Source organism: Daphnia magna, linkage group LG2, assembly GCF_020631705.1.
Source record: "Daphnia magna isolate NIES linkage group LG2, ASM2063170v1.1, whole genome shotgun sequence".
Lineage (NCBI taxonomy): Eukaryota > Metazoa > Arthropoda > Branchiopoda > Diplostraca > Daphniidae > Daphnia > Daphnia magna.
The window spans coordinates 6,312,881-6,340,347 of NC_059183.1; the positions used below are offsets into that span (position 1 = coordinate 6,312,881).

The window sequence follows — 27,467 nt, forward strand, 5'->3', positions numbered from 1 at the left end:
TTTACAAAAATTACCTTTACTCTAAGTAAAAATGAGGCAAAACTGTTTCGTAACACGAGGATCCGAAGAGTATCAAATGCAGCTTTCACATCGCAAATTCAGAAATACGTTAAACGAGGCTTTTCATTTGAAATTCCTCGGTTGCGTGAAGCACACCCAATTTGAACCATAAATGAAGGGTTTGAAATAAGTGTTTTACACCACACCAGATCCACACCAAAAACTCCACTAGGGAAGGGAAAGGGACTGTCTACTTGTTGAAAATGAGAAATTACGTAGAATGAATGAGCAGTTAACTGCATCTGAAAAAACCCTTCAACAACAAGTGAATAATTTGAATGAAAGAGGAAAATGCCAGTTGTTTACTGAAATTAGTGTTGATGAAAAAAGTGCCTGTTTTTCACAGGGCTGAATACCTTTACCCTATTTATGATCTGTTCCAATGTTCTTGATTCCCTTTCAAGCCTTCTGGAATGTCGACTTATGTTTCTCTGTACAACCCTGTCAAAAATGGAATTGCTGATGTGTAGTGAAGGTGCCCAGTCTGGGTGAGAGTTATCGAAAGAATTCTTACATGGCCTACCTGTTATGAAAATGATATTTAAAACACTGTGATTGATGCAAATGATTATAAACTACATTGATTTACAAACCAGATGCAAAATGACGAGAGCAAACACGAGTGTTGTTGTTTAAGTCACATTCCTTCACGTTAAGCTTTTGAAGCCAAACAATTCTACGACCCTTTTTTTTCTTGCAAAGCAGTTTTTAAACTTTCATTAAATTTTGGAATATGAAATAAAGGTACTCCTTCGGAACCACAACCGGAAACACAACACCTCCAAGACATGTCGAAGAAGAACAAAAACACTGTCAGATGCGGACGATAGATGAAAGAGATCACTCAAACAAAATGTAGGACTACAAAAAATTAATAATAAATAAAGTACAGTCTATATCGAGATCAAATAAAAATTACAAGATTACCTGATAACGAAGGAATTTCGTAATCCAATTATGAATGGAATGGAAGATAATTTCAATGGAAAAAATTAAAACTAAAACTATAACGGGCGAAACTCCGTAAGCCACCATCAGAGTTGCCGCGATCGATTTAATGATCGAGATCGATTGATCGATCGATCGAGATTTTTGCGATCGAGATCAATCGATTGATCAAACCGATTTATCAGGATCGAGATCGAGATCGAAAGGGGTTGAACGAAATTGATCTCGACTGTGGCGACACCTAGTGGCGGATACAGAAAGTTTTTTAAACATTCATTAATCATACGACATAAAACTTTTTTCAAATAGTAGACGAACTTCGCGTCTTGTTTTTTTTTCTATAGGGCAGTAAAACATCCTGCGTTGCGCGTTTTCCACAAATGCGAAGATCTCATTTGTGTCCAAGTTGGTCTTCTGCGGCTGCAGCGTCTTATGGAGAAACCATCTTCTTCACGTTAAAAATTAAGTTTTCATAACTATAATTTAGATTTCCCCCTTTCTTCCTAGAAGTGGGTACCCTATTCATCTTTTCATTTCCTAATTTTTTTTTCTGGCTCCAGTTCTATCTACTTTATTTTTATTTTATTTTTTTTTGTAAGTTGCTCGTCTCTTTTAGCCGAAGAATTTCGTTTGCTGCCAGAAATTCGTCTGCTACAAGGGGATGAACAACAAACCATTCACAAACTATAGCTAAATAAAAATAAACCAGATAGAACTATGGCTAGAAAAAAATTGGGAAATGAAAAATAAATAGGGTCCCCCCTGCTAGGAAGAAAAGGGGGGAAATCTTATTATATTTATGAAAACTTATTTTAACATGAAGAAGTTGAATAGAGAATTTCTCGTAAGGTATCCACAATTATTTAACACCTCATCTGGAATCGAACACCGATCCCCAGCATCACACTCAGAAACGCTACACCTACGCCATTGACAACGACGTAAATGTTCACAGGCAGCTGAAACATACGCTAAATTGTTTCGGTAAGAAACATTACTAAGCCCAAGCCCTAAATTTCCAACTGTCGTTTAAAAAAACACCACCCTGGGGGTTGCAAAAATGTCCCGACCTGTAACTTGCCTTAAAGCGTAATACCTTAAGGCACTTTTTTAAATATCTAGACTTACCCAACCCTGCCCTGACGTGTCCATCACCCCGTCTACCCTCCCCCTTAAAGAAAAACAAACAAAAAACCCACTACCTTGCCAATAGGTGGCTTTAAAAAATTAAATCGGTGTTCGGATTTTTGTGCAGGATACTGTACAAAAAGATCTTCTCAACGAAGAGAATCAGATGCTGCTCGATGAGTCTTCTGGTCAGGCCTCACAAGCCAATGAGATTCATACTTTAGATGAGCCCCCGGATCAACTTCTCACTGCAGATGGTACAGAATGGCTGGTAGTGGATTCAGGAAATGAGGACGAAGAAATAATTCCATCAAGTTCGAAGGTTCCAGATCCACCACCCAAAACGCAGCCAATTCCAGCTTTCAAGCAATATACTTTTCTTCAATAAACGGAACAAGAACTTTATGTAGTTCATTTACTAGTTTGAATGGAAAAAATGTGGAGCAATAGAAGTCAATACAGAAAAAGTATTTTGTATTTGTATTTGTATTTGTATTTTATTTTATTTGGTATTTGATGTTTTGGGAGGAAAAATGTATTTTGAAGGACGAGTATTTTAAAATACAGTATTTGTATTTATAAAATACTCGTTTTTTTCAAATACGCTGCACTGATCCAAATTCGGAAAAAGTATTTAATTACGGTATATTTGTAGTCGAGTTATTTATTGGAATAGAAAATTTTATAGGGAAATACAATCGAGGAAAACGAGTAGATGGTGTATGGGTATTTGGTGGGGTTGAAAGAATATCAGGAAAATGCTTCCTCGTTGCTGTCCCAGATAGATCTGCTGATACCCTACTGGATATAATCAAAGAATGGATATTGCCTGGATCTATAATAATATCGGATTGCTGGAAAGCATATGATAAGATAGAGTAATTAATCATAATCATTTTTTTTCATTTTTACCATTTCTGTTTAAAAAATTATTTTACGTAGGGAACATAATGAATATATCCATTTAAAAGTTAACCATAGTTTACATTTTAAAGATCCCGAAACTGGAGCGCATACTAATCAAATAGAGGGTAAATCACCTTGGTATATAATATTATTATTTTACTTAACTGCTTTTGTGTTAGGATTTTGATTGTTAGGATAGGAGAATTTTTATTTCAGCTGGTATTGTAAATGGTGCTATGTTTGGAAACTTCTAAACAAAAAAATATTATAAGTATTTTATGAAATTTAAATTGTTATAAAGTTGTGTAATATGTTCATATATATTTTAATCGTGCAGCGTATAGTTTTAACTTAATGTATATAGTTTTTAGATAGTTGATATAAAGAATTATTCACATGTTATCTACTTCTTAGAACTTAAAAATAATTTGTGTATAGTATTTAACTCTTGGAGTTTTTGTTTTTTATATAGATATTCCTTTAAGTCATTGTTAACCATATTCATGTCTTGTTCGTCCTCTAAATCCTCATTGTGTTCTTCTTCTGTTTCAACTATCACATTGTTATTAATCTCTATATCAGAAATTATAATATTATCTATTTGTAGTTGTCTTTCTTTTAATTCTTTTATTTCTATAAAGTCCAAAATAATTGTAAAAACTTTAGAAATTTATGTCGTTCAAATTTTTTTTACCTTTTTCCATTTTTTCAAATTATTCGAGTAGGACATTTTTTTCATTTTGTAACATTGTTATTTGTTCTATCTGTATTAAATATTATTAATTAAATAAATAATTGTAATATTGTATATGAACTAAAATAATAAGACTTGCCAAATTAGTTTCACTTTCCTCATATAGAGTTTTATACCGTTCACTCTCATTCTATAATCAGATGAATACATATAAATATATTGTCATGCAACTATAGTAATAAATTACCTTATATTCTTCCTTGTACCCATTAGATTCGTTTAATTCATTTTGTAACTGAATTATTTTGTCTACAAGGGTAGTTTTTAATTCAGTCATTAATTGTTTTTTTTGGACCGATGTCATTTTGAATTTTTAAATGTACTATTACTATACTTTTCTTATATGACTGAAATATAATTAGCAGAAGTAATTGAAATCAGCATTGTCATTTTTGTAAATAATTTATAAAAAAATCGTAATATATATAAGAAGGATTTTCTACTCCGTGGGACTGCCATCTTGCGATTTACAAGCATGGAGGAAAACTACACACCCGCAAGAGGCTCTCCCATCGGGTGGGAAAAAACATAATGAATATAACGCCCTGTCATTTGGTTGTTAGACTTTATGGTGTGAAGTTTTCATTTTTTAATACGGATAACTTAGATTGGTAAATATTTTATTTTTACGGTACTTAATATACCTATCCAAATTTCCTGACTTCTTCGCTTCGCTTAGTTTCTTTAGTAGTTTAATTATAAATTTAGTATTTTCAGTTTAAGTTAAGTTAAGTTAGTAAAGTAAAATTATTAAGTAAACTATATATACTTTCATTCACTGTACTTTACTAATATAGTATATTACTATACTATGATATACTTTACTTTACCAACCAAAATCTCTTATTTTTCTCGATTTATTCGGGCTTCGTCCTCTTTTAGTATCTTTTCTAGTAAAATTATAAGTTAAGTTTATTAAGTTTAAGTTAACATAGGTTAGTTAAATAAATTTATTATGTATAATTTATAGATTTTCATTCACTGTACTTTACTAATTTATTTAATTACTTTATTATACTATACTTTACTTTACCCACCCAAATCCCCTATTTTTCTCGCTTTGCTCGGGCTCCGTCCCGTTTAGTTTCTTCAGTAGTATAATTATAAGTTAAGTTAATTAAGATTAGGTTAAGTTAAGTTAGTTAAGTTAAAATATTAAGTATACTTTGGTCGGTTAAAATAGACTTTAACCTTTTGCGGCTTCGCACATAGCTATATATTCCGCTTCCGTGGTGGAAAGTGACACACAGGACTGACGCCTGCTTCCCCAGGCCACCGGACCTCCGTTGTAGATTAACAAATATCCAGTAGTTGACCGTCGAGTGTCAGAGTCTCCAGCATAATCCGAATCGGAAAAAGCAGTGAGAACGTGGCGTTGTTCTGTTCCTCCATAGGTTACTCCATACATTGATGTTCCCTTTAAATATGCTAGGATTCTCTGAACGGCGATCCAATGAGTCTGTTTCGGGTTGTGGCTGAATTGTGCTACCTGTCCGACTAAGAAGGCAATGTCCGGGCGCGTACACACCATTAGAAACATCAAGCTGCCAACCGCTTCTCGGTATGTGGAGTCATCTATGGTTGGCGAAGAAGATCCACCTTCGATTACATCGATTGTTAATCTCACATATGGATCTGCAGGCTGCATTTTTCGATTGCACTCCAACATCTTGAAACGGCGAAGAATCCGATTGGTGTATTGTTCTTGAGAGAGATGGATGGTGTGGCGTATGCGATCCCTGTCAATTTTTATTCCAATAAAAAAATCTGCATCTCGCGCTGTGATGTCTAGGTGTGCTGATAGTTGAGTGATGAGCTCCAATAATTTATTTTTGTCTGGTCCGCAGAGTAATCCCTCGTCCACCCAGATTGCTAAGATGACAATACCATTCTCCTCACTTCGACGATAAACACATGGGTCAGCCACACTGCGAACAAATCCAAGACCAACTAGATAGCCGTCAAACTTGACATTCCACGATCGAGAGGCTTGTTTGAGGCCATAGAGACTCTTTAGAATACGGCATACATGAGTAGGAGAGTCACTAGAGATGAAGCCTGGTGGTTGATCCATAAAAATTTCTTCGTGAAGGTCTCCATGCAAGAAAGCAGTCTTGACGTCCAGTTGGATGATTTCGAGGTTGTGAGCTGCTGCTGTTGATAATATAACTCTGACTGACTCATGACGCACAACAGGGGCAAATGTTTCATTAAAATCTATCCCTTCCTTTTGAGAAAAACCTTTCGCTACGAGGCGTGCTTTGAATCTAGTCGGATGATTAGCAGAATCATATTTTACTTTGAAAATCCACTTGTTCTTTATTGTGCGACGACCTTCAGGTAGTGGTTGGAGCTGCCATGTGTTATTTGCTTGTAGCGATTCCATTTCCTCTCCCATCGCTGAAATCCATTGAACAGATTCTGGCGATGAGATCACTTCTTGGTAAGTCTGCGGTTCAAAAATTTCGTCGTGAATAGCGTCCATATCAGCGTGGCTTAGAAAAGCCAGGTCTTCAATAAGTCGAAGTGGCTTCTTCCGAGTGCGCGAAGGTCTTTGATGGGATTCCCCACTGGTTTCAAGTAGGTGATTTCCATGAAATGGTTCCTCTTGCTGTTCAAATCCATGAAACGGCTCTGTAATACTGTCAGAGTTAGTCCCTGATGAATCACGTTGATCGTTGGAACTGTCGAAATGAGACACGGTGGCACGTCCATCGGATGCCTGAGCATCCCCACCCACTCCATTTTCTGAGACAGTTTCCAGTTGGATCAGATCAGTACGGGGAGCAGCTACCGGAAGTAATAATGTAGCCTGGATGTTTTCATTGAATATCACATCTCTGGAGATTTTAATTTTTCCAGATGAAGGATCCCATAAACGGAACGCCTTTTGCGTTTCGGAGTATCCAACGAATTTACATTTGACTCCTTTTCGATCCAGCTTTGTGCGCTCATCCTTTGGGATGTGTGCATATGCATCACAGCCGAAAACATGAAGATGTGAGACATTCGGCTTTCTCCCATACCATGCTTGATATGGTGTCATGGATGGAACGGCTTTGCAGGTAACTCGATTTAATAAGTACACAGCGGCTGCTGACGCTTCAGCCCAAAGGTTAATGGGAAGTGTTGACGAATGTAACATACTCTTCATCGATTCCAAGATGGTACGGTTGTAACGTTCTGCTACACCGTTCTGCTCAGGAGTTTTTGGCGTGCTGGTTTGAGGAATAATTCCGCGTTTAGCCAACCACTGGATCAAATCTTTACTCATAAACTCACCACCATTGTCAGAACGAAAAATGACTATGGTTTTTCCTGTTTCAGTCTCAAAGCGCGTTATTAGATCTTGAATGTGCTCGTTGGCATCTGATTTCTTCTTTTGAAAACGAATGAAGCTGTAACCAGAATAATCGTCACGAAAAGTAAGGAAATAAAGCGAACCATTTGGAGATGGTGTAGGCATGGGTCCACAGAGATCACTATGAATGAGTCGACCAATTTTTGTTGCTCGAGTTCATCCACTGGTAGGGAAGGGAAGTCGGTGTGGTTTCCCAAACACACAGCCTTTGCAGAACGGGGGTCGACTAGATGATTTTTCAATGTTAAGGCCGTCAACCAAGTTAGACGAGTGCATATGATGCACTGTAGAGTGGCTTGCATCACCTAAACGTTCGTGTTAAAGCTGCAATGAGTTTGGGACACGATTGGCGAATAGTGCCGCAGTAACAGCAGATGATGAGGAGTTTGAAAAATGCATAAGCTAGAGCTTTTTCTGAATTCTCGAGCCTGTGGCGACTACTTTCCCCTTTTTCTGAGCTCCATGCCGTTTTTATCAAATGTAGCTGTAGCTCCGCGCTCTGTTGTGGCTCCAATTGAGAACAGGTTGGCTCCTAGATCTGGGACAAACAAAACATTGTGTAACACTTCATCATTCCATTCTCCATTTACTTTAGTCTTAATGGCGACAGTTCCAATTCCAGCTGCATATAATGCTTCGTTGTTCTTTCCTACGCCTTTTATTGCTCGGTCACCATGCTTGATAGGAGTGATTGTTTGAAAGATGGATTTCTGATCACTCATGTGTTCACTGGCACCCGAATCTGCGTACCAGCATTCGGTGTTGAGTTGTGAATCTGCTGACTTGAAGGCATAGTCATCATCAAAAGCAGGTGCAGTTGGTTTCTCTGTTCTTGGTTGAGCCAGCATTGCTTCATCTCTTCCAGCATCACGTTTTCCTTTGAGATAGGCTTCTTTTATCGAGCAATCCTCTTCACGATGAGATGCTCTTCGATTAAGGTTACGGCAGTGGCCACAAGTAGGTTTAGGACGACCATGTGAAGGAAAATCACTTGATTTGGACTCGGAAAAAACAACTTTACCTTTCTTTTTGCTTGCAAAGAATGCGCCATCTGAAGTTTCGACACTCATGTCGGCCAGTTTTAGCATGTTTTCTTCAACTTGAAGTCTGGACGCAAGTAAAGGAAGTGTCTTGATAGCATCATCAGTACTGTTCCATGCTGACATGAAGGATCTATAGTTGCGGTTACCATTTAATGGTAGAGAAAATGTGATTTTCGCTATGATTTGATCTTCTGAGATTGTTGAGTTCACATCACTTAGTTGTGATGCAAGAGATTCAACAGCTGAAACATGAGACATTATGTCGAGTGTTGAATCATATTGATAAGCCATGAACTTGCCCATTAGCAAATGTTTGTTTTCAATAGAGGCCAATTCATATTGATTTAGTAGCCGAGTCCACATTGAGTTTGCAGTCTTACAATTCATAATAGTCCTCATTACCTTCTCCTCCAGAGTAGCTACAATGTAGTTTTGTGCAGCAGTGTCTTTCTTTTCCCAATTGTCGATCTCGCCATTTCTGGTGGTGACTGCAGCATTGTTCGAGTTGTCAGCAAGTAGAGCAACGGCTGTTGGTTTGGTTTCAGCACCTTCAACAATACCAAGTAGTGCATGATTCTTGAGCACTAGTTTTAGTTGAAATTTGTAGAAGCTGAATTGGTCTCCCTTGAATTTCGTGATGTGCGACACATCTTTAGCAGAGAAAGTTCCAGCGGCAATCTTGGCTCTGTTCTAGAAACAACGTGAGTACTCTTAGCCTATTTTGCAGTTATTACAGAAAGTGGGTAGCAATTGCGAACCTGGGCCCATAACCTGTTGAATATTAGCTGAGTCTTTCTTTCACGGTTTAGAATTTTATTCACTGTGTCTTCTTACTTTGCTGGATTGTTACATAAACGACATACACGGTATTAAACACTTCAAGTTATATGGAGAACTGAGAACAAGAGAGAGTGGAGAGTAAGAGGGAAAAGTAGAGGAGGCAGGGGAGGAGTTGCCAGATTTCCACAGTTTGACAAAAGAATAAATCAACATTCCCTTATCAGCCCGCCAGTTTCCTCTACAACATCCATTTGTCTGCTACAGAAAGTAAACACGCCTACAAAAATATTAATAATAAATAAAGTACAGTCAATATCGAGGTCAAATAAAAATTACAAGATTACCTGATAACGAAGGAATTTTGTAATCCAATTATGAATGGAACGGAAGATAATTTCAATGGAAAAAATTAAAACTAAAACTACAACGGGTGAAACTCCATAAGCCGCCATGCAAGAACTGTTACTAGTTCGTGTCCAATTTTTTTTCACTATTTCATCGAACTGGCAACTTCGGACGTTAGCCAACTCTATTGGTATTCTCTTCAAGAATTGAGCCCCGGACCACAAATCCACTCTCCGCTTACAAACAGATATGCCATTTTTACTAAAATTAATTTTACAAACTAAAAAAGACATGATTTTAGGTTTGTCGATAATTACGATACGGAAAACCAAAACAAAATTCAGAAAGCAAAAAAATCAAAGTGTACATTCCCGGATTTAAACAACGGGAATATGCACCCACAGCCCAAGATTATGCCAACTAACCATGATAACGTTAAACAATTTACAATAAGGCAGATCAAAATTTCATGAAGAATACCGATACCGATGATTCGAAATATATTTCTCAATTGCAATATTCATTTCAAAAAAGATTTTCCTTATGTTTCCTACTGACATCTCAAAATAAGCATGTTTATAGAATCGAACATCATACCACGATATAATAGGAAAGGTACACTCTCGCGCTATCCCAGTCTCTTGGAAGAAACGGTGGGTGTTCAGTAAAGGGTCTCAAGATTCCTCACCAGGTTCGCTAGTATAGGGGGCCCCTCGCCTCTCGGGGGTGTAGTAAAAATGTGTTTCGTTCGTTATCTATAAAATTACCAATCAATGTGTCCAGAAATTGATTACATTTAAGCTTAATTTAATTCCCTATCCTTAAATACCTAATTCATCCAGATTAGGCAATTATTTATATGTTAAATTTGTGATTGAAATTCAAAATTTTTTGGAATTTGCGCCTTTCGTAACATTGCCTATTTCATTATATTAAACACGTTTGTCTTCTCTCTAGTGCAGCAACTTTAACACCTTTGTTAAAAATGGATATATTTAATAAATATTGACGAATTCTATTTATAATGAACTCTGCACTAGAGAGAAGACAAACATGTTTAATATAATGAAATAGGCAATGTTGCGAAAGGCGCAAATTTCAAAAAATTGTGAATTGCAATCATAAATTTAACATATAAATAATTGCCTAATCTAGATGGATTAGATATTTAAGGATAGGGAATTAAATTAAGCTTAAATGAAATAAATTTCTGGACACATTGATTGGTAATTTTATAGATAACGAACGAAAAACCCCAATTTTTACTATACCCCCGAGAGGCGAGGGGCCTCTTATACTAGCGAACCTGGCGGGGAATCTTGGGACCCATTACTGAACACCCGCCGGTCTTGGGGATAGCCGAGAGTGTACCTTTCCTATTATATCGTGATCATACTACCAGTTCACTGGGCACTACTGTACCACAGAGCCATTCTTCTAAAAAACCATGCGGTAAACTACGAAAGACATGAATTGAGGTTTATCGATACATTCCGATACACGCAAAAAAAAAAGAAAAAGCACAAAAAAAAAAACCACAAGTAAAAATTACTCCGTGTGAATAGAACCTACTACTCTCAACGTTACAATTCGCAATCACAGATTATACCAACCACCCACATCGACTGCGTTATACTTTGTTATAGAATATAAAAGCGAAGAAAATTATCTATACCGATATCTAAGAAATAATTAGATCGAAAGATTGGTGTTTCTGTGAAGAGAAACTCTATGGAAAAATTCAATTACTTTATCAAAAGAAAATTTAGTATTTGTATGCATTCTACTGTGAGACTAGAACACTGGACTAAGAATGACAGATTTACAGAGTTAAGAAGCGCTAGACCATACCATTGAGCTAAACGGATATTGAAATAGGAACAATCTAAACGCACCATTCAAACCATCTACGATACCGATACACCGACACATCGACGAAACGCCAATACTCCGATACGACATATCTAGTATCCATAGAATTTCGATGTAGCCCCAACACTACTAGACACCCTTTATTTCCCAACCTCCTTTTCCGTTTTTCGTTTTTTTGAAGTTGCAATATACGTCTGAAATACTTGACATAAATTAACACCGTAAACAGGGAAACGTGGGCGTTCAAATTCTTAAAAAGTTAATATTTTTTTGCCATTTTAAAAATCCCTAAATAGCGTTCACGGGAGTAGTTTATGTGGGAAAGGGGCGGAGCTTGACGAGTCGTTTTTGGGTATTTGGGACGATACCGTCCAAACAGCTCAAAAAAAGCGTGACCGTGCCCCCAGGTGATGACCGCCTATCAAATCTCTATCTAAATTATTTATCAAAATATTTTTTTTGTCCCGGAAAGAATGCGTGTTTTGAAAATAAGGCGAAAAAGAGGCGTGTTTCAAGGGCGGTGAGTGGAAAGCATCAATTGTCTTGATCGATACGATTGTTAACATCTTCCGCAATGAAATTTCCCAAATTATCATTGAACGCAAAAGATCGAAATGTTTATAGTGTTTTCAATTTTCCCTTTTTTGAATTTAAAACTTTAGAACTTAATTTTTGAGTGCTATGTTTGGGACTTAATTTGTGGAGCAAGATTTAAGTCTATTTTTATTGGTTGTTTTTTTAATGGTTAATAAATAGTTGTGTTCATTGTTAGTTTTGAGATGGAAACTTAAGAAATCGATTTTTTCCCCCCCATTTTCCGACAGTTTCGATTAGCCCACTTTAGCGTTAAACCAAGTGGGACCTGCAGCTGGCTGCACCTTTATTTAGCAAGTGCTTTGTGATGTAGGGTGGGAAAACCTGATAGATCCAGGTCTCACCACTTGTAAAACAATCCTGATTGCTCATCGATTGCTAGTTAGCGACCTCGAGAAATCGTTAAATTGTTGTACAAGTAGCTCGACCTGGATCTATACGGTGACTTTGAAGCATAAATCATAAATAAACCCAAGTAGAGTCATTTACGTAGAGCGCTAGTCACCAAAGCGCCCTTCTCAGTGGGTCGGTAAAAACGGGTAAATGTCGATTCCGAATTCCAGTTTCCTGCCGCAAGGATCGCTTCCGTCGGCACACCAGAATTAGCCGCAATGGACGTGGAAGCGCCTCTTGTAGAATGGGCCGAATAAACCGACGTGTCAATGCCCACGTCATTCAAAACAAGTTTGAGCCACCGAGCCACTGTTGAGGCCCCTACCGAGTTATGAGGGGGTCTTAGTCCAATAAACAGCGATCTTGGCCTGTCTTTTTTACGCCGTTGATCCACCGCCGTGACGAAGTCTCTCAAAGTTTTGACCGGGCTTGCTAGTGAAGGGGGCAGTAATTTCTCTACGGTAATAACTTGAAGAGCAGAGTTCCGCTGAGACTTCCTCGGTTTCTGAAGAGCAATCTTGCCTGATTATTTAGGAAAATTACCAAATCTCTGTCGATGCTGGCGAGCTCCGACACCCTACAAAGTGAAGAAAGAGCCAGCAAAATGGCTAATTTCATTGAGAGGTTCTTGAAAGTAAGATCACTATTTGGACCTAGGTAAATCAAGAATTCTATTACTGAATCCACTTCCCAGAAACGTGAATATTTAGGGGTGGAGGGTTTCTTGTTGTACACCCCTCGCATTAATTTCACTACCAGTGGGTGTTTGCCCAAATCGAAGCCGTCCAACTTGCCTAAGGTTGACAAAAGCATAGAGCGGTGGACGTTTACCGTTCTATACGCTTTTCCGCCACTAACCAGCAACGAAAGAAAATCTTCGCTATAGAAGGTAACATGGAATTGATCTCCTCTCTAACACACCAATCACTCCAACTACTCCACGCGGATTGGTAAGCAATTGATGTGGTGTTGCGTGACCCTCCCATGAGGAGTTCGACAACTCGGCTCGAAAGGCCGCTGCTTTCGAATTGTCTCCGGACAATCTCCAGGCGACCAGCAGGAGCGATTCTGACAGCGGGTGTGGTTGGCCTGCTAGGCCCAGCAACAACCGTTCTCTCGGGAGAACTAGGGCCGGTTCGCCCGCTAGCTCTAGTAGCAGTGGGAACCAGGTCTGCGCCCGCCAAAAGGGGATCACCAACGTGAGCTCTACTCGTCTCTCAACGCTTTCATCAGACATTTCTGAATCAGGCAAAATGGGAGAAATGCGTAGCCATTTATCTCCGCCCATCCCAGGCTGAAGGCGTCAACCGCCAGTGCGTCTGGTTGCCGGCCCCAACTGACGAACTGGTCCAGTTGTCTGTTCCAGGCCGATGCGAACAATTCTACCCTTAGGCTTCAACGAGCTCTCAGGTGACTGAAGACGGACGGGTTGAGTCTCCAATCGCTCGAGTCCTGGCCTGCTCTTGATAGACGATCTGCAACGACATTTTGCGTCCCCCTCAGATATTCAGCATTAATTGTGATTAAGCGTTGTTCGCACCATGCCACTATTTCTTCGCTAATCCAACACAGCCTCTGGAACCTGGAGCCTCCTGAATTATTCACGTAATGGACTGCCGTTGCATTATCCATCATGGGCCTCACTGACAACTGAGATGTCATGCTTGTGAATGATTTTAATGCGAATAGAGCCGCCATCAGCTCTAGCTCGCTTATGTGGCGCAAATGATCTTGATCCACCCTTTGGCACTGGCGTCATTCAAGGAGGCACCCCAACCCGAAAAGGAGGCGTCAGAAAAAATGATTAAATCGGGATCACGCACCGAAAGCGGTGCGTGATCGGAGCGATGGATAAATTCCCGTCGGCCGCGCTGACTGCAGGATGTACAGCCGCTGGAAGTTTCTATAATGCACCTGGGCAAACGGAATAGCTTGGATCGTCCAAGCTAAATTCCATAGAATTTTCGCCACCTCCCTTAATGAGATGTCGACGGTCGAACGTGCCTTGCGACAAATTTCAATGATTTGTTCTATTTTCTTGGGGAGGAGAGAGACGGATAACTCCTTGGAGTTGATCAAAAGTCACAGAAATTCCCTTTCCTGCGCGGCCATGCCCACAGATTTCTCCCATTTCATAAAAAACCCACATTTCTCTAGTATTTCTACTACAAGTAAGAAATCGCGCTCTGCCCCCTCCTTGGTTTGGTTAAGGATGAGAAAATCATCCAAGAAGATTAGAATTCGGATCCCCCTCCTTCTTAGCGAGGCCACTATGGGTTTAAGGATCTTTGTGACGGTCCAGGGAGCGGATGATAAACCGAAACAAAGGCATGACAATTAGAAAAGCGACCCTTCCCACATGAACTGGAGAAATTTCCTATCGTTCGAATGGATGGGAATGGTAAGGTAGGCGTCTTGAAGGTCTATTTTCGTAAAATAATCCTCCTTCCTTACCATTCCCTTCATTACGCTGACACCCTTTATTTTCAAATGTAACTTTTCTACAAACTTATTTAACCCTTGTAGATAAACTATTGGCCTAAAACCACCGGAACTTTTTGGGATCACAAAAATGCCGCTGACAAAGCATCTGTCTTCGAGCGGGATTCTCCCCACTGCCCCTTTTTCTTGTAACGAATTGACTTCCACCTGACAAATCACTGTTAGCTTCGGGCTAAAGGACATATTCTTCCCGGGGCGGCCTTGAAACGGGACTCCGGTAAAGGGAATTCTAACCCCCACTGAAATGGCGTTTAAAATCCATTCAGCAGCCGTCAGCGACGGCCAAAAGGAAGTAAATTGGCGCACTATTCCCCCAACATTAATGTTTACCACGGGTGGGCGCACAAAAAATGGCGTAGCAAGTAAATTCGAAGAAACTGAACTTGAATTCCTGTTAAAAGAGCCCTGCTTGGCGCCTCGTTTGTTAAAGCTGCCGTGCAGGTTAAAGCCGAAACCGGACCCTGATCTCCCGCTTTCACGCCACGCGATGCGCCGCCGCCCTTGCCGTGTCTACCAGATGTGGAAGCGGACGGTTGACCTCCCGGGCATCCTAAGGCCGGGAGGAAGTCCTTAACCATGCCTCTGAGAAAGGTACGGCCGAAGAGAAGGGCACATTCCTTCGGCTTGAATCGGGTGGATTCCGCTAACAGCGACTCAAAACGGCGGTCCGTCTGCCGCCAGATGTTTTCCCGCCTCTGAATGGTGATGTTGTGGAAGGCGTGGCCCAAAAGCTGCAAGGCTGATTCGGCCACGCTAACCATAAGGGGGTCGACTACGGCTGCTACCACTGCACTTTCCAATACGTACAGGAATGGTTTGCCGATTTCCAAAATCTTGTATTGGTCCGCAGAGAGGGACTTCTTTTTCACCTCCGCTTTGCTAGCTTCCCTTTCTCTTACTTCTTTTAGCCTTCGAGCCATGGATGGGTCCAGCTTTGGAACTTGCAAGTCAAACGAGCTCTTTTCAAAAGTGGGAATAAAATTCTCTCTTAGCTGTTTTGACTCCTCCGGTTTCTGAGGTGTAGTCATCCAGGTCCTGAGCTCCTTCGAGCAATATTTGTCCAGCTGGAAACTCTTCGGGAGAAGTGGCTCCTGCTCAATAGGTAGAGGGATAGCAGCAGCATCACTTGCCTCTTGATCCGACTCCGGCCCTTTCAGGGAGCGCAGGATCCTCTCGCTGACCACGACCGCGGACTGGTGAATGGCTTCGAGTGCTGTCCACTGAACGGCTGCGGTTCCGGTAGCGACTGTGGTTAGTCTCCAAGCCTACTGAATTTTCTCGGCCACGTGACGGTGAAACGCTACGCGTGTCGCTACGGCCTCTGCTTCGACTTTGGCGCCTTCCTCGGCGGTCCAAATCACGTTTTGCCCTCTTCCTCTCTCTTGGGGGTAGCTACGAAGACTGCGGCGACGAAGAGTAGCTGCCCTTGAATCTGAATCTGAACTTGAAGAGCTAGAAGAAGACGATCTTGAAGAATTAGACGACGACATGTGGTCACTTTGAAAGCTGAAAAAGGTCTAAAGGGGCTCTTATGGCTTGAGGTGGTCTTCCCTTTTTTGTTCTTTGAAAAATCAGCTGTTGCAATACAAGGGCAACACCGTATAGATCCAGGTCGAGCCACTTGTACAACAATCGGGGACATTCGCTGTGAGGATTTCTTAAACGATTCGGTACGTCTGGTTTTCAGCTGGGGCTCGGCCTCGTATTACCCATGACCGGTTACCTACCGGAAGGTGATGGTGCGACACACGTAAAATCATCTTGAAAAAAGCGCTAATGCTGACTCTAAGTAACAATGACAGTTACTTTAACTTTTGTGACGGAATGATTTTGTAAAAAATCGAACTCTTATTTCTTTGATTTTTTTTCCTGTTGGCTCGCTGACTTCAACAGTTTAGAGAATACCGAACGTCCAAGCTGATTCACATCGGTATCGCATTTTTCAATTGCCGTACAAGTGGCTCGACCTGGATCTATAAGGTGTTGACCTTGTATTCCACAACTGACTAGGATGATCTGAGGGGGACTAACGCCCCCTCAGATCTTTTTCAGCATTCAAAGTGGCAGCATGTCTTCGACATTGTCTAGTGTTTCGTCAAGTTCGTCATTTCCTAGCCCATCGTGTTTCGATTCTGACTCGAGGGCAACCAGCTTCCTTTGCTGTGACATAAGCAGCTGTTCGCGTACGGAAAGAGAAAGGAGAGAGATGGAGCGTGACTTGGATCGTCGTGGGAGCCGCCGGGTACGAGGCAGGAGTCGCAGCAGCTCGTGTGGTCTTTCGAGATCACGTGGCAGAGATAGTTCAGCAGGCTTAGAGAGCACCTGAATTTCTTACCCTCCTTTGAGAAAAGTTCGTTCGACTTACAGTTTCGAGGCTGGACTCTTCCATGGCTCGTTGGCTCAAGGAGGTAAGAGGAGTGGAGGCAAGTAAGGTGGAGGCAAGTATGGTGGAGGCCAAGGGGAAGACCCTCATGGCTTCGCAGTTTAAAATTTTGGACATTGCCAGACCGCTCTTGTATTGGTGGGGTAGCACCACGTATAATACTAAACTATCGACCCCCTTTTTGTCAGCGCGGCCGAGTCAGCCCTGCAGTGATGGGGCCACGCCCTCTACAATATCACAATTGAGAGGAGGCTTCAAGTCCTTGCTAGCTGAATTTGGCCGATTCAGACCCAAAAAGTGTGCACTTCTGTTCTTTCGCACATTCCTCTGGAGTATGGTCAGAGACGCGTCGGATGGCCGGAAGCTGAAGTCACTCAGGAGGACGGCCATCTACTGCAGCGTCGTCAAGTTGGCCCAGCAGAAGCAGTGGCAGCACGACTGGATCTAAAAGTGGGAGGTCAGGATCCGGTTTCAACCTTCACGGCAGCTTCAATAAGCGAGGCTCAAAACCAAGCTCCTACAATCGCGGCCTTAGGTTAGTCTCTCCGGTTCTGTGTAATCCGCCAGTTGCTATGTGTCCGTTGTTATTGCGTAACGTTATTGGGGGAAGAGTACATGAATTCACTTCCTTTTGGCCTTCACTTACGGCCGATGGACGGGTCCTGGAGTCAATTTCCTCTGAAGTGAAAATTCTTTTTGTCGATGTGCCGGCTCAGATTAGCCCCGTTGCTAATATGCGGTTCAATGCAGAGACGAGAGTGATCTGCAGCGCTGAACGAGTGGCCCTAGTAGCAAAAGGTGTCGTTGAAAAAATCCTGACCGAAGACATGTGCTTTGTAAGCGGTGTTTTCGGTATACCTAAGAGCTCTGGTGGGTTTAGGCCGATCATTAATTTGAAAGGCCTCAATAGATTTGACCAGCATTTTCGTTTTTAAATTGAGGATGTCAGTGTGTTGAAGGGAATGGTAAGAAAAGGCGATTTTAAAAAATTGACCTTCAAGACGCGTAACTCACCATTCCCATCTACCCTGAACATAAAATATATCTACAATTTTTGTGGGAAGGGTCACTTTTCCAGTTTTCATGCCTTTGTTTCGGGCTTTCATCCGCCCATTGGACTTTTAAGATTTTAAGACCACTAGTGGCCTTTTTGAGGATAAAATGGATTAGAATTATTGTTTATTCGGACGAATTTTTGATTCTGAATCAGTCCAAGAAGGGGTCAGAGAGCGATTTTGCCTTTGCGGTAGATGGTTTACAAAACTTCTATTTTTAGTAATTGGAACAAATCGCGGGCGATAACCGAAGAAATGAGAGAGTTTTTGGGCCTATTAGTGTGGACTCTACTAGTTAGCCCTCTCACTCTTGCCCCAAAAGTTGCGACAAATTGTCGATATGTTCCGCTGGGCACGAGCCGCCAGCTCCGTCTCGTTAAGATGGCAAGGATTTTGGGTAATTTGGCCTGGGCGATACAGGCGACCCCCTTCGCACAGGGACACTATCGCTGCGTCCAAAGACAATTTTTGAGAGAATCGAAACAGGTTGGTGGGGACCAATAAGAAAAGATTCCATTAGACGGAGAATCGATTTCCAATCTAGATTGGAGGGCGTCCAATGTGGAGATAGTAAATGGCAGACCGCTGTCGACTTAGGAACCAAACTTAGCCATTTTTTCTGACGCATCCCTATCAGAGTGGGTGCAGTCTTGAACGATGTCACGGCAAAGGGACCCTGGGCAGAGCGTGATCGACCCAGCCACATCAACGAGTTAGAGCTGATTGCGACTCTTTTTTCCCTAAAATCATTCACAAACCTAGCTTCGCGGGTCTCACTGCGGTTGATGATGAACAAAATCACGTCGGTTCACTATGTAAACAAATTGGGTGGCTCGAGATCAGAACATCTATATCAGATAAGTGCGGTGATCGTGATGTGGTGTGAGCCACGGGCTATCACTATTAACGCTGTAATATCTTCCGGGTGTGCAAAATGTAATTGCAGATCAGCTCTCAAGGGCGTCTCCGGACTCCAGCGACTAGAAGCTCAATCCAGTAATATTCAATCACCTGAGAGCTCGCTGGAGCCTAAGAGTAGACTTGTTCGCTTCGACGGGGAACAGACAGCTGGACCAGTTTGCCAGTTAGGGCCGTCAACCAGGCACAATAGTGGTAGACGCGTTCAGCATCGGCTGGTCCGGCTTAGACGCCTACGCATTCCCGCTATTTCGTCTAGTTCAGAGGTGTTTGATGAAGATAATGAAGTAGAAAACGGAGCTGACGTTAGTGACTCCATATTGGCCAGCCTAGCCGTGGTTCCCATTCCTTCTCGAACTGACATGCGAGCCGGCCGTGATCCTGCCAAGGGAAAGGTTTCTGTTGGGTCCGGCAGGCCAGCAGCACCCGCTGTCAGAGTCGCTTCTACTAATCGCCTGGAGATTGTCAGGGGACAATACGAAGACAGCGGCCTTTCGAACGGAGTGGTCGATCTTCTCCTGGGAGGAGCACAACACATCGGCTTCTTACCAGTCTGCATGGGGTGGTTGGCATAGTTGGTGTGTTTAATGCTATTCCTATTTCTCTTTCTTTGCAACCCGCGAAAAAAGTGCAAAATTAAAAGTAGGAAAATTGACTGAAACGTAGAGGAAGAGAAGAATGGAAAGAAAACGAGGGTATGGTAGGCACCATAGTATCCCTTCCGTCCAAACAAAATGAAAGGATATAGACCCATTTGCCTGCTAAAGAAACTTGCACGCATGACTGTATATATTTCGGCATTTAATAGTATTCGAAGCAAGCATACTTATGATAGGATTTTAATTTCAAATAATGAAAAACTACTTTAAACTTAATAAATCAGGCTGAAGTTAAAATTTAAAAAATATTTAACATTACTTGTTCAATTGCAGTTTATACACTTGGATTAACCTACACTGGATTAACCTTAAGTTTGACATTATCTTGAATTTTAAAAATCCTGTTGGTGATTTGTTATCGAAAAACTAATATGATTTACAACTATTCGATTGGATTGTTGGAAAATAATGGTCAAGATATGTGTATAGGGGCGCGTTGTTTTTTTACTTGAAAATCATGCAAATTTAGGTTGCATTTGTCTCCAAATACACGAAATCTCACAAAAAATGGCGCATACCCACACCCCTAGTTGCCGCATGTAAAACTATTTTTCTGACGGGAAAAAATAAGAAAATGACACATAGCCGGTCACGGAAAAATGCATTGCCAAAAAGGGATTTAAGTTTAAGCATAACAAGTGGCCGGAATGAGTAGATTACATATTTTTTCACATAACAGCCTAGTTAGCCTTAAATAGTCTTATATTTGGTAAATTTTAAAAAATAGTAAAGAAGACACGTAGTGCCATAAGGAAGCACGACGGAAAAACTTGCGTTCGGATAATTGTGCACTGATATGCCGGCTAGCGGCTACAAGTAATAAAAATAAAAAAAAAATTGTTTAGATACTTTAGTTTATTATTTGGTCACACAATTTTTTTCATACACTTAGGTGGATTTTTTAACCCTGTTTTTCTCAAACGCGCTAGCGCACTCCGTCATTTCCATTCTCCGAACCCATGCTAAAATGGTCCGATTACGCGAAGTGTTCGGATACTTTTGGCACCTACTGTACGTTTATCGATTCGTCTTTAATTCTAGACTAGTCGAGGACTTTAAACTAGTCGATGGTTATCGACTAGTCAAAGGTTCTCCACTTGTTTTGGATCATCTTTAGCACGAAGGACGTGTGTGAACTGGCGTAGTCGACGCTTACTAGTCATTAATGACAGTGAATGGTACGTTATTTTTTACTTAAGTCATTTTTCCGCAAAAAATGACGTGTTGGTGACTTTTGACGTTAACCTAAAAAAATCCCCGACTTTGTTGTTGACGATTGACGTTTCGGGATTGAAAAAAACCATAATTTTCCATCAAAGTCAATAGTTTTGCATCTCCTTTAACAGTACACAATTGTGTACTGTTGGTTAAAGAGTACACTCAACATACGAGAGTCCCGAGTTAGAATCTCGGGGAAGGTGAGTATGAAGTCAGGATCAATGCACGTTGGTCTCCATATACGGAAGGTGGTCCTCGATGTAAAAGTCGTGACCTCCCACTCCGTTCTTGTTTATAGTCCGCGTACTCTTCACAGTAATAAAACCGAAGCCGTGTAACTCTTGCTGGTGGACAAAAGTGTATAGTGTATTACTTGAGATGTTAATATTGCCTTAAAATGTCTTTCAAATAGTATCGGACAACTTCCGATCTAATTAAATAAATGCAAAATGGAAATTTGACGTTTTTATGACTTAAGTCATGACTTTTGACGTAGGGAAATTGTTTGATGACGTTTGACGTTTTGACGTTGACTCTTTACGGAGGAAACTTCCGTGACGTATGACTTTGACGTTTTTTATAAAACATCATTTTTTTTTGTTGACGTACCATTCACTGATTAATGATAGAATAGTCGACCATTTGACTAGTCAAGCAAACTTACGTGCAGAGGTGTGTGTTTTTCAAAAATCCTTCCTTCGCGTTACAACTTATTTTTATCTTGGAGTAACGCGTTAACACCATTTTTCTCGGCAGTTGACTACAGTTAACGGAAATCAACTAGTTGAAGGAAATTAACTGAGTTAAAACATTTAACCCGTTAACGCGGTTTTTTCTGTTATTTTTATGCATTTTAACGCGCTTACGATGGTATTCCTGAAAGGCGGAAGCGGAATTTCGGATTGGCGGAAGCTAATCGAGGCAAAATGAAGCATCAAAATATGATGACGGAATTTGTGGTGGCAACACTAGGTAGTAATACCTAGTATTACCTAGTTACCTAGTAATACCTAGATTTTTTCAGCTACTTTTACCTAGTTTTCGGAAAATATCTATTACTAGGTATACCTAGTAATAGTAATACCTAGTTTTTGAAAAATTATTTCCTAGGTAATTACTTAGGTAATTTCCATTTTTTGCAGCATTGTCAAATAAATGACTATCTTTTTATTTCATTGGAATTTAACAAAGACAGGATTTTCGTTTGCTAGCCACGCTAAGCTTCTCTGCTTTGTGGTAGACAGGCCCGGCACCGGCAGGCTGCCGGCGGCAGCCAATATTTCTCAAACTCAAAGTCAAACTATATGCAGTTAATAACTTAATTATTTATCATTGAGAAGTGACTGCAAGTAAGGTACTGAACTATACTTAATGAAAACACTAAGATTGTTTTGATTTTTATTCTAATTCTGAAATTGATGTTCTCTGTGTGTATTCTATAAAAGCTACGTAGTTCGTACTTCAGCAGAGACTTCCGACTTGTAAGCCTGCGAGTAAAGTACTTGATGAAAACACTGTTTGTCTGGATTGTAATTCGAATTCTCAAATTCATGTTCTGTAGGCTGTATCTGGCTACGTTCCCAATTCCTACTTCAGACTTTTAAGCCACAGCACATTTTCATTGGGAAGTGACTGCGAGTAAGGTACTTAAATTAAGTACCTTACTGAAAATACTATGTTTGGCTGGATTGTAATTCTAATTCTCAAATTCATGTTCTGTAGGCTGTATCTAGCTACGTTCTCAAATTTTCCTACTTCAGAGTTTAGACTTCTAACTTTCCAAGTTCCAAACTTCCAAGTTCCAACTCTGCAAAAATTCTACTTTTCAAATTATATAGTCACCTCTCACCTCATCTCACCTCATCTCCTCACCGCGTGCAATGGCAGAAAACTCTCACTCTTCTACAGCTACACATACAATTGTGGAACAAGAATCTGAAAATGAAGAAACTGAAGAAGTACTTCAAACATGAACTCCGAAGCGTACAAGAAACACATCAAGTGTGACTTCAGCTGACATTCACGACGAAGATGGATATGAAGAAGCTGAGTCCTCCTCACACAACAATTCAGAATCAGAACCATCATCGTCTGATTCTCGTCCAAACACTCCAAAAGCAAGCCTATTTGGCAATATTTTCGATGTGAAGGATCGAGAAAAGCTATTTAAACATTTTGTCTGGTCAAGATAGAAGATAAAGATTGCAAATATGTCAACAAAGGAAGAAATACAACAAATATGAGACTTTACCTAGAGAACCACCACAAAGAAGAAATGGAAAAACTGCAAGATTATGAAAAGACAGCAGCTGAAAATAAAAGTAAGAAACCTTCAGGAATGTCACGATCTTCTGGAGGACTCGTCGACTTCTTCAACAAACCATCTAATTCATCTAAACCGCGCGTCAAAAATCCGTATCCTCAAAAAATTTTAGCCTACAAAACGTTTAAAGAGGATCTCACTCGCCTGGCAGGATGCACCTCCTTTCCACTTAGCAAGGTAGATAGTAGTCATTTCCATGCATTGCTTTTTCATGCAAACAGTCGCATTGCCGACTGTCCTCCAAGCCGAAACACCCTCAAAAAGGGGGTTGTGGATTATTCAACAAAAGTGAAGAAAAATGTCATCGCATCGTTTAGAGCAGCGAAGAATTTTTTCGTCACAATGGATATTTGGAGCCAGCCAGGACTCAAAAAAATTTATCTTGGTATTGTAGCTGTATTCTACAATCCGAAATCCTCGAAAATCGAAGTAGCTGCATTGGCCTGTAGAGATTTTCCTCATCCACATAATGGATTGCGTATTAGGCAGCTTTTTGAACAAATTTTCGTCGAATATGATTTAGATGTGAAGAAAGTTATCCGTTTCACAACTGATAAAGGAGCTGACGTTGTTAATGCTTTACACATAGGCGTAGAGTAAGGGGGGCTCTGGGGCTCGAGACCCCCCTCACCCCCAGACCAATGACAGGGGAGGGGCAGGGCCCCTCCCCCCGGAATCGGAAGCAATTTAATTTTTTAATCCTATTTTTTTGCAATAAAATTAATATAAAATTACACGTGAAGTTTCATGTTCATCACGTGACAAGTGTTAGGCAAGTAATTAGCCGATGACCCGCTGTTGGCGCTAGTAAGTCGTTACATGTTAGGTCAGCTCAGCTAATTGGTCCGGCCTTTCAACTTGAACGTTCAAGGTCAGTCTCGGTCTTCAGTTACTACGTTAAATTGTTCTGATGAATCTGATGAGTGATCTCCCGAAATACTAGTTAGTTTTAGTTTAGTGACAGTGACCGTGAATTGATTTATTGATTGAAGTTTTCACCGGGTGTTATCTTTGTGCTACTACAAAAATGAGTAAAAGGAAAAACCAAGATTTTTTCAAGCCAATTTCGGCGTTATCGGCAAGAGAACAGGGTTCAGATTCGAGTTCGACGGAAGCTCCCAACAAGTTAAGTGACGAAAAATCTAGTGAACCTGTTTTAACTCAGCATACTCATCATTATGCGACATGGTGCGAGGGTACTATAAATGAAGTCTGTGATTCCCGTAAAAATTGTATTTGTGAAAAAGAAGACGGACAAGCACCAGAAACTGTTGCTCAGATTCTTCCGAACTCGCAGGATCAAACATCATTTGAATTGATAAAGCCGGCTTATCCCGATTCACATACGGATGCGTCTACTGGAAAAGGTATGAAACCATACGGTCGGCAATATCAAAATAAGTGGGCTCAAACATTTACTTGGTTATCGTTCGACTCGCATAAAAATTGTGTATATTGTGCTGAGTGTAAAAGGGCAGTGCAAATGGCCATGCCTCTACCAGCGTCATCCCGAGAAAAAGATTCTTACTTAAATTTTGTCGTGAATGGCTTTTCCAACTGGAAAAAAGCACTGGACAGATTCAAATCACACGAAAATTCGGAATTTCACAAGGTTACTGTATAGATGATTCGATCTGCGACGGGGATTGTATCAGTGTCCAATCAGACGGATAAAATTAAGAAAAAAGATGCTACTGACTCTCGCCATGCCCTCAAGATTATTTTTACTACGCTTCAGTATCTGGCTACCCAAGGAATTCCAATTTGAGGAAAAAAAGAAGAAGATTTCATTTTCCACCGCTTCATCAAATTATGGGCAACTGACAGTTTAACATTAAACAAATGGTTAAATCGCGAAGAAAAGTATAAGTGGCTTCCACCCGAAATTTCAAACGAAATTTTGGAACTTATGGCTCACTCAACTTTAAGAAAACTTTTTAGTGAATTAAAATCTTCCCATCATTTTGCATGACGCTGGACGAAACAGCCGACATTTCATGCTCAGAACAAATATCGGTTATTTTCCGGAAAGTAACTGAAAAATTCGATGTAGAGGAACTGTTTTTTGGGTTCTACAAAACCGAGAGCACGACAAAGTCAACGCTTTATTCCTGTGTTACTGATTGCCTCCGCCGTTTTAATTTAAAAATCAAGGATTGCCGTGGTCAGTGTTATGACGGCGCTGCAAACATGTCCGGTCATGTACGTGGTCTTCAAATTCTAGTTAAAGCCGATGAACCCAGATGTCTTTTTGTTCATTGTCGGGCTCATAACTTAAATTTGGCTGGTTAAGATTCAATCAACAGCCAAGTTGAGTTTTAAAATGTTTTAAAGAACCTAGTTAAGTCCTTTGTGACTTTTGCCCGTGGATCGCCGGAAAGACTTGCTTGTTTTAAAAATTTCACAACACCTGATGGAGTATCTCTGCGTCCCTTCTGCCCAACTAGATGGATTCTATGAAAACCAAGCATAACTTCAATTACAAGCAACTACTCTGCGATCATGAAGTGGTTAGAAGATTTCGACACCCATCCGGAAAACAGAAAACAACGTGCTGAAGCGGCTGGTTACCTGGAAACATTTTACAAGTTCGACACCTTTTGGAAGTTTGAGTTGCTGCGTATCATTTTCACAATGGTCGAAGATTCCAACACTGCCCTACAAGGAGTTCAGCTAAATTTTCCGAAAATATTATCAAAACTTTGAAAGAAATTATCAGTCGATATCGCTGTTCAAAGAGATTTGATTTGTTATGGGACTCAGCAGTCTTGGCGGCAAAAGCTGCCGGAATCGATGAACCAACGTTGCCTAGAAAACAGAATTTTCTATGAGATAGTTGATGCTGTCCTTGTCGGTCTCAATTCTCGATTCAAAGAAACGGAGACATCAAAACCTCTCATCAAAGTAGAAGATTTCATTATCCGGAAGAGTGACGTATCTCACGTGAAAGAATTCTTCCGTGATGACTTTGAAGACTACGGCAGACTAACGCTTCATCGAAACATCTTTTTAGATCTAGCAAAAGCAAAAAATGTTACGCTTGTAGACTTTCAATCGGCCTTGGATTTTTTGAAAAGTGTTAATGAAGATATTTCTCAGTCTCTAACAAGCATTATACCAGAGTTTGTCAAGTTAATGAAAATTGTATTAACTATGCCTGTTTCAACATGTACGGCTGAAAGAAGCTTCTCCTGTCTTTGTAGATTAAAAACTTACTTGCACTCTACGATGACTCAAGAAAGACTAAACCATCTAGCAGTCTTGTGTAGTCATTCTGATTTACTAGAAAATATTGATCTTGATGTCTTGCTTGACGAATTTATTTCCAAAAATGCTATTCGTATGAATACTTTTGCTCTCAGTCACTAAATTGTATCTCACCTCAGTAAATTTAAAGCTCACTGATGCTCACAACAAAGGAATCAATACAACCAAGAAATATGAAAAAGTCTTGGTAATCGATTAATTTTTTGGCTTAAGCCCCACCACTCCCCCCCTTCCCCGGAGAAAAGACAACTCTGCGTCTATGGCTTTACAGCCATATAAAGTTGTTCAATACGTGAAAGAAACTCCATCGCTAGATCAAGCTGAGGATCCTAGACCTGAACGTACTGATGATGCCTTCGTGGAAATTGAATTAGATATTCAAATAGCTGATGAAGAAAGTGACGATGACGAGGAACTTCTTTCAGACAATGAGTCAGACGATGGAAATGGACACGAGGAAGAAAATTGAGATCCTCAAGCCGAGAAAGAGATGATGTTTATGATTCTGAACAAGAACATTTCCGTCAAGCATTTCCAAAAAGGATGACATGCGTCGCTCATGCCTTAAACTTTATCTTTTACAAAATTTTGGATGTAAGCAACTCCTGCCTAAGCAATCTTCGAAAAAAAGTCTTGAAATTTTTCAAAAAGAAATATACTTCTGGGGTCGCGAATCAAAATATTGTCGCGGGTGAAAAAGGAGATTGGTTATCTCTTCGCAGAGATGAGTCATCCGCTCCTTGGACAACGCTGCGATGGTGGTGAAGAAATTTTCGGGAGAAGTCCGCTCTAAGAAAGATACGCAGTCCGAAAGGGGAGTAATTCATGCGACGGTATAAAACGCGGCCCCGAATCTGCGTTAGATGAGTCTCCATCGGGTGAGCTCCCGAAGCTAGGCTCCGTAAGAGGAGTTCCCTGGTTTCCCTAGAGGTCTTCAGACGCTTCTCCAACTTTTGGT

At 40.6% G+C, this 27,467-nt stretch overlaps 1 protein-coding gene and 1 long non-coding RNA gene across 2 annotated transcripts; one reads left to right on the plus strand and one right to left on the minus strand.

Moving 5' to 3' along the window:
- Positions 1–432: 432 nt before the first annotated feature.
- LOC123470095 lies at positions 433–1,049 on the minus strand. Its single transcript, XR_006643593.1, has 3 exons — positions 988–1,049; positions 654–921; positions 433–583 (listed from the first exon to the last, which is right to left on the minus strand). It is a non-coding gene; the product is annotated as an uncharacterized LOC123470095 (long non-coding RNA).
- A 22,535-nt stretch (positions 1,050–23,584) lies between these two features.
- LOC123470264 lies at positions 23,585–26,978 on the plus strand. Its single transcript, XM_045170371.1, has 3 exons — positions 23,585–23,638; positions 23,774–23,833; positions 26,781–26,978. Exons 1-3 carry the CDS (start codon positions 23,585–23,587, stop codon positions 26,976–26,978), a joined length of 312 nt encoding a protein of 103 aa, XP_045026306.1.
- The last annotated feature ends 489 nt before the right edge of the window (positions 26,979–27,467 follow it).

Bases quoted from the DNA above. Each gene is read 5' to 3' on its own strand.
- LOC123470264 (XM_045170371.1), top strand. From the start codon at position 23,585: ATGGATATTTGGAGCCAGCCAGGACTCAAAAAAATTTATCTTGGTATT. The intron at 23,639-23,773 runs GTATTCTACAAT...TTAGATGTGAAG, and splicing joins TTTATCTTGGTATTGTAGCT to AAAGTTATCCGTTTCACAAC. The intron at 23,834-26,780 runs GTAGAGTAAGGG...ATGGCTTTACAG, and splicing joins TTAATGCTTTACACATAGGC to CCATATAAAGTTGTTCAATA.